This window comes from Mesoplodon mirus (genome assembly GCF_964341445.2).
Source record: "Mesoplodon mirus genome assembly, chromosome: 6".
NCBI lineage: Eukaryota > Metazoa > Chordata > Mammalia > Artiodactyla > Ziphiidae > Mesoplodon > Mesoplodon mirus.
In genome coordinates this window covers 45,911,855-45,925,355 of record NC_138982.1, presented here as the reverse complement: position 1 = coordinate 45,925,355, position 13,501 = coordinate 45,911,855, and the positions used below count along the sequence as shown (strand labels likewise).

Sequence of the window (13,501 nt, the reverse complement as noted above, 5' to 3'; positions counted from 1 at the left end):
CTTCAAAGGACTTTTAGTTCAATCCCCTTATTTACATATGAGGTGATTGAGAACCAGAGAGGTTAAGTGACATGTACAGAGCAAAATTCAGAATCAAGGAATACTGAATCCTAAGATCAATACATTTCCACACTTCCAAGCAGTTCTCCAGTTCTGAGAGAAAAGGAGGCAAATTGCAAGATATATAAAGGAAAGAATGGAAGAACTAAGATGAATGAGGATAAAATATAATGTACGTGTTTATCTGTCAGCAGAATACATGTTTATTTTTGTTCCCACTTACCAGTACTCACTTTTCTTCAACTCTATCTGCTTTAATATCCCTTCCTTACCGCAAGGTTATAAGAATATGTGCCTGCTTATAATCAAATCCATGCAGAGCTTACTGCAACAAATTAAAATGAAGTCTTTTAGGGCTTCCCTGGTGGCGCAGTGGTTGAGAGTCCACCTGCCGATGCAGGGGACACGGGTTCGTGCCCCGGTCCGGGAAGATCCCACATGCCGCGGAGCGGCTGGGCCTGTGAGCCGTGGCCGTTGAACCTGTGCTTCCGGAGCCTGTGCTCTGCAACGGGAGAGGCCACAATAGTGAGAGGCCCGTGTACCGCCAAAAAAAAAATAAAATGAAGTCTTTTAAAATAAAAACTAACAGAGGAGAAGAAGAGTTTATTGTCTTTCATTACTGTCTTCTTAATTTCCTTGGGCCTGCTTTCTAATTTTTTTAGACCCCAGCAACTTTCTTGTAGATTTGATGAAATAATAATCTTTCATTACAGTCTCATGAAAAAGAAAGTATGCCATAATGAACATTTTGAGAAAGGATCATAATATTCTAGTTATGCTTTGGATTTTTAATCATGCAGTTAATAAATTTTACTCATTTTTGTGGGAATCAGATATTTGGACAATGAGTTTTAACAAATGGATTAAAATTTGCTTGAAAGCCAGGAAAAAAATGGCAGAGTAATAATACTATGAAGTATCTAGATTAGAGGTCTGGGTTAAATCTGATCTTTTAAACATCTTTTTTTTTTGCGGTACGCGGGCCTCTCACTGCTGTGGCCTCTCCCGTTGCGGAGCACAGGCTCCGGACGCGCAGGCTCAGCGGCCATGGCTCACGGGCCCAGCTGCTCCATGGCATGTGGGATCTTCCCGGACCGGGGCACGAACCCGTGTCCCCTGCATCGGCAGGCGGACTCTTAACCACTGCGCCACCAGGGAAGCCCTAAACATCTTTTTTGATCATAGGAAAAAGTGCAGAACTGTACTTGTTTAAGTACCATTAGATTCTCTTTGGAATAGAGGCCTGGATCATTAAAATAGTAATCATTATAAGCTTCTTAAACGTCATGTAAATTGCCTATTCTTATGGAATTATAGGTATATGGTATTTATTATGTATCTTGGTTCTTATCTAAATATAGGATCTCAAAAATTTGAATCTTAATAAAGATATCTCCCTATCCTAAGGCCCTTAGTTTTCCATTTTTGGGGTTGTTAGTATACTTTAGTAGATTATCTTTTGGAAATTGTTTTTGTTTTTATCAAACTTAATGGACTTGGATTTACTCTGCTAAAATTTGGATATTATGCATTTTCTTTATTTCCATACCAATACCTAAATATAAATCCTAGATGGATCATTTAATCACATTTAGTATCATTCCCACAGATAACTGAAGTTTATCACTTATACTCTTGAAAATTTACCTGTCTTTTCTCTGAACTTTTGAACTGATTTCTTGCTTTTCTCTTTTTTTTGATCTTTTCTCCATGGATTCAAAGGAAAAGGTATAGTAATTTTGGTTTGCATGAGTGACTGTTTTTCTTTTGACCTTTTTAATGTTGAAAACGAATGTTACTAGTTACAGTCGATGTCCTCTTATGAAATGCTTATTGAAAAGTTTTGAAATTAAAGTAGGGAATTGTTAAAAATTATAAATATATGCATACCTTCAATGTTTTATTTTAAATGAAAATAAATCAGTGAATATTGATCTTAATCTTTTGGCATAGACCAAAACTGTTTCTTTGAGTTTGTATCTGCCAGTTGGACGTCTGCAGCATCTTTTTTGGCATAAGCTGCATCAGTGATGGGTCATGCAAAATTCGTACTTTTAATTAAAAAAAGAGGTAAAAGCTTAGGCACCTGTGAATCAGTCGAGGTGTGCAAAATTTTAGATTTTCATAAAACTTCTTTTCAGTTTTCCACAGTTATCTTGTCCATACCTTACTTCATGACAGTTAATTTAAAGCAACTCATCTTTACCAAGTTTTTCTAAAACATTCATTTAGCTTTCATAGAAACAACAGCTCTTTCTTTTCCACTGTATTTCATCAGTTGACAATATTGTTTAATTACATTTTTAAAATACAGTAATATTACAGTGGCAGGTTTGGAAATGAACACAACTGACTTTTTGTAAGCATCTGAGTTCTAGAAAATAGCCAGTTAGCTGTGGGGAGTCAGTGTATCATGGGCTTTAGTCAGTAAGTTTTATAGAGGGAATGGAGAACTTTAATTCTGTGTGTTTGTTAGATGGCGGTCAGGTAAAGTGCTTCTGCTGTTTTATGATCATTGACGAAAAATGTTTCCTAATAACTCTTTTCTTCTCCTTTGGTCTTAGAGAATATTTTAATAATGCACAAAGGAGTAGTATTGAAGAATGGTGAATACTGGCAATAAAAGTAGAGCTTTACACACATAATTAGATTTTGATTCTTTCTAGGATCTAGGTATTTCCTTCTTTGATGGTCTTTGGGATGTAGTTAAAACAAATTAGGGGTGAAGAAATAGAGGATTAGGTTAATTTTGGTATATGGAGAGAGAGCAGAAATTCTTGAAGTATGTACAAATTTAGATTTTATGGCTATTATAGACTTTATATGTTATTTATGGCTTTTCTTTGCTACTTAGCACATTACTCTTAAGCCTAGAATATGCTGAGATCTACCCTAAGTAAAGTGTACTGTGAAAGGTATACTAATAAAGAAATAGATATAATTCATTGCACTACCAAATGGATGTGCTTTTTGTGGTATCTGGGCTTCGAGTTCTCTTAATTAATTGGTAAGCTATTTATTACCATTAATAATAATTCTTCGTAGGACTTCCTTGGTGGACCAGTGATAAAGAATCCACCTTACAATGCAGGGGACGCGGGCTCAATCCCTGGTCAGGGAACTAAGATTCCACATGCTGCGGGGCAACTAAGCCCGCGCGCCACAACTACTGAGCTCGAGCGCCTCAACTAGAGCCCGCGTGCCGCAAACAGCAGAGCCCATGAGCCCTGGAGCCTGTGCGCCACAACTAGAAAAGAGAAAACCCGCACGCCACAACTAGAGAGAAGCCCGTGCACCACAAAGAAGAGCCCGTGCACCTCAATGAAGATCCCGCATGCCGAAACTAAGACCCAACTCGGCCAAAAAAAAAATCTTAAAAAAAAAAAATTCTTTGCATGTGTACCACTGGATAGTTTTCATATTTTTCATAGGCATTTACAAAATTTAAGCTCTATGCCAACTCTGTGAAGTTTATAGGAAAAATGATAGTCTCATTTCATATTTCTTGCCCAGATCAAGAGCCCCATTGGAGGAGGAGAATGTGGAGAGCTCTGATTTTCACCTTTCTTGCTTCTGTCCAGGTCCTTTTGTTCTTTCCATGTAGCTTTAGAAATTAAATTTTTGGAAGAGGTTTTAAGTTTGTCTTCACCAAATACCTTTCCCCAGAATTGTCTAGAAAAATCTGGACTACAGAATGTTCTTCTAGTAGAAGAAACCTCTTCAATAAGACTCTGCTTTCTTCTTTCAACAGAAATTCTACCTTTTCTGATTTCAGTCTAAATTGTATAACAAGTTTGTTAATATGGCACCATAAATATAGAATGTATAATGACAGCAATAAGAATTGATAAGTGTCTTTGTGGAGTTAAACTATATTTTATGTACTGTCTATTACGTCACAGCCACTCTACCTTATAAAGGGACATTATAAATATAATGAATACATTGTAAAAGTTAAGGACAAAAATTGACAATGTTTTCATTAACATAGTCCTATGGGATGTAAATTTAATACATATTTCAGGAGTGACCAAGGCTGATAATTTGGTCCTTGTCTTAGCTAGTTTTTTAGTACACAGGACCCACAGTCAGGAAAGCAGAGTCAGGTTTGGGTTTTTAATGTAGAAGTTAGATGTGTCTTTTTCCTTCCCTCTTTTTTTCTCTATTTCCTTTTTCTTAATGGTACCCTTATTCTCTATTTTGTCATACCCCTTAATTCTCCTGTGCTTACTTTCCCTGAGTTATAAGAGTACTTAAATAGTATAATTTTTTAAATTTATTTATTTATTTATTTTTGGCTGCATTGGGTCTTTGTTGCTGCATGCGGGCTTTCTCTAGTTGAGGTGAGCAGGGGCTACTCTTCGTTGTGGTGCACGGGCTTCTCATGGCGGTGGCTTCTCTTGTTGCGGAACACAGGCTCTAGGCATGCGGGCTTCAGTAGTTGTGGCACGTGGGCTCAGTAGTTGTGGCTTGTGGGCTCTAGAGCGCGGGCTTCAGTATTTGTGGCACGTGGGCTCAGTAGTTGTGGCTTGTGGGCTCTAGAGCGCGGGCTTCAGTATTTGTGGCACGTGGGCTCAGTAGTTGTGGCTTGTGGGCTCTAGAGCGCAGGCTCAGTAGCTGTGGTGCACAGCGTTAGTTGCTCTGCAGCGTGTGGGATCTTCCCACACCAGGGCTCGAACCTGTGTCCCCTGCATTGGCAGGCGGGTTCTTAACCACTGTGCCACCAGGGAAGCCCAAATAGTCTAATTTAAAGTATGAACTTAGGTAAAGCAGGAAGCATTAGTTAGTGTCTTTAAGTATTTGTGGATCAGAGCTGTATAGAGTTTGGATCTCAAAACCGGGATTACAAAGGATCTCAGCAGGATGCTATTCAAACACTACTCTCCTAGAAGGCAGTTAGCCCCGGCTAAAGGGACTTCTTTTTGAGGCTGGTGTGGAATTTCTGTCTTTGTCCTCTTACTTTCAGCCCATTCGTTGGACTACTCACATGACCCAAAGTGGTAGCATATATAGAAAATTGTTGCCCAACCACTGAATCTTGACAATTTGCAGAGTAAGGTACATGGATAATCCACTAACTGTAAAGGTGGCTCTGACAAAATAAGAATCATGGAAAACACTATTTTACGCATGCGATTTAATAAAGCAAAATAAAATGTGATGTCATTTTTAGAGTCAGGGAAAAGGAAATTTTAATAAATTGGATTAAACTGGAGGAGGGAGGAAAGTGTATGTAAGGAAAAAATAAGGAAAAAATCTGTAATTGTAATCGTTTTACATTTGAGTAAACATAGGACTTTTAAAATACATCAGACCTTGTATATTTATGAATTTTATTCCTTTTCTGATATTCATCTTGGAAGGCTAAGATCTAAAATGATTTCAGAAAACATCAAATATTTCCTATGTGCTAGATAGAATACAGCCATTAATTGTGTCAGAACTCCTGGGTAGGTGGGGATTGCTATTTGAGCCTGCTTATGAACACAGAAAAATATTCTTACAGTAGTCACTTTGGATGGGCAAAAGGACTTAACTAGTATTATTCCCTACATTTGAGAATGAATGTCTTTAGGCTCTTTCTGATAACTAGATTTACCTTTATAGGAGGAAGATTTGCAAATTTGGCAGCTATTCAGATGATTGTCAGATGACTTCTGTGTGCAAGGCAGCAGGCTAGGTATTCTGGGGATATTAATTCACTCATGATCTCAGCCCTTAGGGAGGTCATAGTCTAAGAGTGAGAGTAAGATGTATTTACCTCCAAAAATTAGCACATAGATAGTGAAGGGAAGCACAAAGAATTGCTGGGGGGAGTTAAGTGACCTCCTGATTGTGTAAGTATGGTAGTTTTTTTCCCCCCTTAAACAGTTCAATTTTGTAGGCATGCCTTCTTATGTTTAAATTTTTTATTTCATTGTTTTCAAGTGGGTACAATAATGAACTCTATATAATATAAAATAAGCATTGCCTAGGAGAAGCCCTAGAGGAATTTAATTATTAGATAATAAGGTTTAATAATACCTGAGTGCCTCCTGGAGAAATCAGAGGTGATTACGGCAAAATCCTTGCCCTTAAGTAACTTAATCTAGTAGAGATTTGAATTATTTGCTTTTAGCATATTAAATGTTGATGCTTGAAAAGAATTTTCTTAAGCAGTTTAAACATACCCTGTGATTTTATTTATATTGTTCATGTGCCTGGTAAACCTTTTCTTCGTGGATAATATAATGTAAATTTCAGCCAACTCTAAATTAATAAATTTTGATTTTTGAAGTTTTAAACCTACTTTACAAGATGGTATTTCATGTAACCTTGCATCCTAAAAATAGCAAGAAATACAATTCTAGAATAAAAGTTAGTTTGTTCAAAGAGCTTTCGAAGAATTTTTTTAACTTATTAGCAAGTTTTGTATTATGCTTCCTTGTAGTTATTGTTTTTTTCTGCTTTCTTAGTGTCTAATTCAATGCCCAGTGTCTAGTAGATGCTCAATAAATATATTTTAAGATGAATGTAACTTCATTGTTTGATTCTTTTGATACTTGCTACCTCAAAGTGTTTGAAAACAAGCCTATACTAAGTATATGTTTATTCACACCTTCATTTCTTTCACTTGATTTTATCAATTGCTTTCTTTAGATCAGAATCAAGCTTTGCGACTCTGTCTGGGTAGCACTAGTGTTGGAGGTCAATATGGAGCCATCTCTGCCCTCAGTATCAACAATGACTGCTCACGACTTCTCTGTGGCTTTGCTAAAGGACAGGTAAATAGGAACTTTATTTTACCCATAAGGCAATGTAAAATCAATTTTTAAAAAAGTACTATCTCTAGATCAGTATCTCAAAGACTAAAACGTGTTATAAAGTGACATGTCTGTAGAGCTAAGCTGAGTTTGCTTAGTCTGACTTTTGTCCAAATTTTTAAATATTATTGACTGAGCCAGAGCCTGTGATTTTTAATATCTTAATTCATATGTCCATATAAGTACATAGGTTTTGTAAACCAACCAGGCTGTTATACAAAATTTACTTTCTTACTGTAGTGAGGATAATTGTTGTTGATTTTTTTTTTTTTTTTTTTTTTTTGCTGTACGCGGGCCTCTCACTGTTGTGGCCTCTCCCGTTGCGGAGCACAGGCTCCGGACGCACAGGCCCAGCGGCCATGGCTCACGGGCCCAGCCGCTCCGCGGCATATGGGATCCTCCCAGACCGGGGCACGAACCCGTATCCCCTGCATCGGCAGGCGGACTCTCAACCACTGCGCCACCAGGGAGGCCCTTGTTGTTGATTTTTAAGTACACTATATTCTGCTTTGTGTATTCTTATTACTGTGTTCCTAGATAACTATTTTGGTATTTCTTTTTCTTCTGAAACTGGCAGTAAGTTTTGTTTCTTCTCTTCTTCTGACATATTAATTGGTTTGGCAGTAAGCCTTTCTATAATTTTTACCAGTGCTAAAGAGATTGACTCATTAAAGAAATTTCTTTTACCTCTCAGTAAAACAACAAGATTTAAAATCTGAAGGGAAAAGTAGGTTGGGCAGGATGAGGGGAGGATGAAGATGAAATAAAGGCCCCATACTTTAGTGGATCTGCAACCTTTAGTTATGTTTTAACTTTATAGTTCTTTGTCTGCAATGTTTATAGACCAGGAATAGATTATTTGAGCCAAAAGCCAGGATACTTAAGTCCAAAAAAGAGCAATAAATTTGTTTTTAAAGCATTTAGTTGTCTTATAGATCACTATGTGGGATTTGGCCAGTGGAAAACTTCTAAGATCAATAACAGATGCTCATCCTCCAGGAACAGCAATATTGCATATTAAGGTAAAGTCCTTACTTTCTTTTTCTAATAATCTTTATTATTATGCCTTTGTATCCATTTTTAAGTAGATTTCTTTATAAACAGAATCCTTGAAAGTGAACTGTCTTTTATTAGACTGGCCCAACAAGATGTTTTCCCAAGTTAAAACCAGAGATGGGCTGGCATGGTAACATTCAGCTGTAAGTTGTATTGAAGTCTAGTAGATATAGCAGGAAAGAGAGTAAATTGATGTGATCCTGGACGAAAGGCTGGCAGCAAAGACAGGCAGTACCCTACTGAAAACCCACGTGCAGATTGTAAAAGGTCTTTTTACTTTGTTTAGTCCGCCAGGATTTTATTGCTGAGGCGGTGTGCTCTGTCACACTTTGTTGGGAATTACCTGAAGTTCAAGGCACCAATTGTGAAAGAACCAAGCTTTGCATTATGTTTAGAAACAAATCTGTTGGTTTATTTTCTTTCAGGCCTCCAAAGGAAAAGCATAAAGATTTGAATCTTGGCTTTCTCCTTACATGCCTGAAAATAATAAACCAACTTAGGTAACAGATTTCATTTATAAATGCAATGCGAACCTTGGTTTTTGTATGCTGTCAAGCCCATGTTCAGAAGTATAAAATGTACAGGACTATAACTAAGGAAGTCTAAAATCAGATCTTCTGGATTTTAACCATGTACACATTTGGTTACTTAGCTGTGCAGACCTCTCTTATCCATACACATTCTTTTTAAAGTCTGGTAGCATCTGGAGTCTATGTGTCTGCATCTCGGTTAGTTACATAAAAGTCTTTTGTGACAAAGCAGCATTGAAGCATTTAGTTACAATGAAAACAACCAAGACAAGTAAAAGTAGAGAGAATTTCTCCTCTTTCTGAACATCATGGCAGTTTATCTTGACCTCTTTTCATATGGCATGAGCCAACCTCTAATATGTTGTAGTTGTTTGTGTTATGTCTTATCTCCTTTAATAGATTGAGATCTTTGAAACCAGTATCTATTTCTCTTTAATTTTTGTGTGTTACATGTAGTGGCAAATTACAATAAATAGTGCTCAATAAATGTTTGGTTGGTTGTTTATAAAAGTCCAGTCCATTTGCAGAAAAATGCAAAATCTTTGGGAGAAGCAATAGGAAACAAGAGATAAAGGCAGAGAGAAAAAGGCAGAAGAGATAAAGGCAGAAGAAGGCAGCTGACGTTAAAAGCAGACTAGTACTGGACGTTGTGTTTCTTGGGAATGGTGATAAGTGCAGACACTGACTTTACTTCTGAGGTCTTCCATTGACAACGGCTACTTGCGCTTCAAACCTCTTACTCGTTGTTCTCCAGACTTAACCCTACACATCCCATCAATAACAGTTTGGGCTTTAATTCATTTATATATACATATGTTTGTGTGTGTGTGTGTGTGTGTGTGTGTGTGTGTGTGTGTATATTTATTTTAAAATTATTTAAATATACTAGTGTACTATATTTAAGTACATTATAAAACACATACACAAGAAGTAGAAAATTAATAAATAAAATCATGAGTGCTATTATTTTCCCTACACTCCACTTTGGCAACTACTCAGCTAGGCCTTGAGAACAAAGGTGTAGGACTTCTTTACCCGTGTGTGGGGTTGAGGAAGAATAATTTCATAGTAGCCTCCTGTACCTCAACCATCCCTGAAGAGCACAAAGGCATGAGATTTAGGATGGTTTTACAAACCTCTGGGGTTAGGGAGACTAGTCACTGTAAGTGATACAAATTAAGTTATTCAACTTTGTATCTTACAACACTCATATCTACCAAAAGCCCTTAGGACCGTCTGTCATTGTGAACATTATTTATTATTTGAGTTTTCCAGGGTAGATAATAATAACTGAAGGTATACTCTGTCGAAGAAGATTGAGGGGGCAGCACGTTTTAGGAAGAGTTACATAAAAAGTTAAACTATTTTACATGTAGTGGATTAACTCTTCAGTTATTGGAAAACATATTCCAATAAGTTTATTTCCCAAAGATACCAAATATCTTTCACTGTGTCTTTATTCTTGAAAGCTAGGCAACTGCAAATATATCCAAAGTATCCTATTTAGCTTAATAGCAAGTTAGAAAAAATTAATGTAAGAACCTAAGTAGAGAACTTTAGGGCTTTTATGAGTCATAGTTTGTATTTTTCTTTTATCCTGATGAAACGTGGTTTTTGCTTTTTTTAAAGCCTCCTTTTTTTAAAGATATTGAGCCATTTTTATTCCAAATATGGGTAAATTTGTATGTTTAGAGTACTGATGTAGATATAGTTTAGGTGATTTCAAATGCTATTAAATGTGTTTGTCTTAGATTTTTAAAATTTTATAATTTTTTCCCTTACCTTTTTAATACTTGATTAGTTGTCTGAAAATGTATAAGAAAATAAATTCCTTCTCTGTTTAGTTTACAGATGATCCAACTCTTGCAGTTTGCAACGACAGCGGAGGCTCTGTTTTTGAATTGACATTTAAGTAAGAGACTAATGGACATTTGTAGACAAATGAAAAGATTAGCTCCAGTTTAATGACTTGAAGTTGAATATGAAGAGGTCTGGAAAACCTATGTGATTGGAAATAGGTTGTGGCTGTGTATTACACTTAACCTGGGGGGGCTTATAGAACATACAGAGCACCAGGCCGGGCCCCCCCAAATTCTATTGCAGTAGGTCCGAGATGGGATTCTAGACTCCTACTCCCCAGAGTATTCATAAGCTTTGTCAATCTTGGGAACCATTATTCTGGAGTATCTCACTAATTTCCGTTTAGGCCCCAGGCCCAGTTGATTATAACCATAATGGCCAGGTGTAGAAAGGTTTTTATTGCCTTGGCATTGCCCTGTTTACTCTTTAAATAAGAGGAAAGACTATTTAGATACATGGAAGGACATTTACAAATCTGAGTTTAAAAAAAGAACAAAAAATTCAATGTGTATTATATTTCCATAAGTTCTTCAAAGTAAGGACTATGTTTCTTGTATTTCTCATACCTTCTAACAATGTCGAGCCCAAAGTAACTGCTTAAAAAATACTATTGATTTATTCAGCTAATGTTTATTGAGCACCTCCTATGTGTAGGCATTGTTCTAGACACCAGAGTTAACAGCTATGAGCGAGACAAGGTTGCTACTCCAATAGCACTTACATTCTAGTTGGGTCGGGGGTAGCGAGACACAATAAACCAATGCATAAATGAAATAACTGTAAATAGTTATGAGTACTGTGAAAAAAATAAAACAGGTCAGTGTGCTGGAGTGCATTTGAGTATAATTTAGGAAGGCTTCTCTCCGACGGTGACATTTGAGCAAAGACCTGAATGACAATCTGGTCAACAAGTGGAAAGATCTAGAAGTGTTCCAAGCAGAGGGATGTTCAAGCACAGAGCCTTTGAGGTGGGCACAGCGTGGCATGCTGGAGCAGTGGAGAGAAAGCACGTGTGGCTGGAGCATGTGTTTGTCAGGAGCAACAGTAGTGGGAGAGGAGTGAAGGCAGGAGCCATATCATATAGGACCTTTTAAACATGGTGAAGAATGGATTTTATTTTATGTACAGTGGCAAGCCACTGGAGACTTTTTAGAAGAAGGGTGATAAATCTGACTCACACATTAAAAATGACATGCTGATGTCATGTGGAGTTTGGATTGTTGGGGGCAGGAGTAACAATTGTTGGATTGTTAGGAGGGTTTTTTAGTAGGCCACGTTAGGGCTATAGCGCCTTGGAGCATTGCTAAGTTGATCTGGCATTTTTTGGTTACATTTTCAGGAGAGTGATGGGAGTGAGAACATGTGAATCTAGATGCCTGTTCAGTGGTTCCAAGGGTGAAGTTTGCTGTATTGAGCCTCTCCATTCTAAGCCCGAGTTGAAAGATCATCCCATCACACAGTTTTCCTTATTGGCCATGGCATCCTTAACAAAGGTAGGTGTATTTAGAAGATGAAGCTCATAACTTTAGAGGCTTTGAATACCAAAAATTTGAAAATTGCAGGATAAATATTAAAATGTATTTTTTCCCCTAAAGATACTGGTCATTGGATTGAAGCCCTCCTTGAAAGTGTGGATGACTTTTCCTTATGGACGGGTAAGTAAGCCTCTCCATCTTATTGGTAAAAAGACCATGTCAGGAGGTTGGGGAAAATGACTTGGAAGTGGCACATTCTGTGAGGTTGTCAGAAAACTAGGTAGAATGGAAATCAGTGCTGCAAAGGTCACTGTCTAATTACCTTGATGTGACCAAAGCAGCATAAGCTGGTGACTACAGCAGTAACCTGGGGATCACAAGATCTGTACTTTTCTACCTTTATTCTGTTAAGTTTTTCTCTCATGAACAGCTGCTGCTTTGATAATGAACTACTGATAGAGAACACCCCACCGTAATACCCAGCATGAATTGCTGCTGCATACTCTTTGCTTGGCTTCTTCTGCCTCTGATATTTTACTTTGGAGGATTATACTTCTCAGAATGTATTATGCACACCTCAATTTCCCTTTTCTTTTTCCTGATTGGTTGTTTTCAAAGAGTTGTTTTCTTCTAGTGTGTATATGAGGAGAGGCATTGATGAGATGGGATGGGATGGAGAATGATGGTGCAGAACGAAGACTAGTTCAGAAAGTAGCTGCTGTAATGAGGGAGCTCACTCTTCTGTTTTCTTGTTGGTACTCGGTGTATCTTTGGACCCCAGGGGAAGCAGGTCTGCCCTTTCAGCTGGCAAAGCTGGCTTATATTGCCATTAACAGTTCTTAGGTGAGCTTCATTGGCTAATTGAGATTTATCATGGTAGTATGTGTTTACATCTTTTTGTATGTTTTTATTGGTGTTTTTTCCAACATTTTATTATGAACATTTTCAAACAAGTAGAGAAGTTGAAAGAATTTTACACTGAACATCTATATACTTAGCATTGTAAAACTCTACCATTAGCATTTTATTGTATTTTATTATATACCTGTTTATCTCTATGCACCCATCAAATTATGTTTTTTTAAATGTATTTCCAAGTAAATTACAGAAATTAGTACTCTTTTTTCCTAAATATTCAACATGCATATAATTAAGTACAGTTCAGTATTTATTGAAGTTTTTCCTTTGGTGTAACAATTTACATACAACAGATGTACAGATCTTGAGTGTACATTTGCTGAACTTTGACAAGATGTATGTACTTTTGTAATCCAGACCTCTGTCAAAATGTGGAACATTACCATCCACACAGAAAGTTCCCTCATGACACTTCCCAGTCAGTCCCTGCTCCTTTGGAATTGATTGATTGATTGATTGATTGGCTTCATTGGGTCTTTGTTGCTGCGTGCCGGCTTTTCTCTAGTTGCGGTGAGCCGGGGCTACCCTTCATTGTGGTGCGCGTGCTTCTCATTGCGGTGGCTTCTCTTGTTGCGGAACATGGGCTCTATAGACAGGCGGACTTCAGTAGTTGTGGCGCATGGGCTTCAGTAGTTGTGGCTCGCGGGCTCTAGAGCACAGGCTCCATAGTTGTGGCTCACGGGTTTAGTTGCTCTGCGGCATGTGGGATCTTCCCGGACCAGGGCTTGAACCCGTGTCCCCTGCATTGGCAAGCGGATTCTTAACCACTGTGCCACAGGGGAAGTCCCTCCTTTAGGAA

The 13,501-nt window shown here is 37.7% G+C and overlaps 1 protein-coding gene across 5 annotated transcripts in view; it reads left to right on the top strand.

Annotated features, from left to right (window-relative positions):
* VPS8 (VPS8 subunit of CORVET complex) overlaps positions 1 to 13,501 on the top strand; it is a 293,055-nt gene that overhangs the window by 35,227 nt on the left and 244,327 nt on the right. For all 5 annotated transcript variants that reach the window (XM_082625439.1, XM_082625440.1, XM_082625441.1 and 2 more), the window contains 5 exons: positions 6,700 to 6,824; positions 7,799 to 7,885; positions 10,294 to 10,361; positions 11,649 to 11,802; positions 11,905 to 11,964. In XM_082625439.1, the coding sequence (XP_082481565.1) occupies positions 6,700 to 6,824; positions 7,799 to 7,885; positions 10,294 to 10,361; positions 11,649 to 11,802; positions 11,905 to 11,964 (494 nt within the window). The remainder of the gene's footprint in view (positions 1 to 6,699; positions 6,825 to 7,798; positions 7,886 to 10,293; positions 10,362 to 11,648; positions 11,803 to 11,904; positions 11,965 to 13,501) is intronic.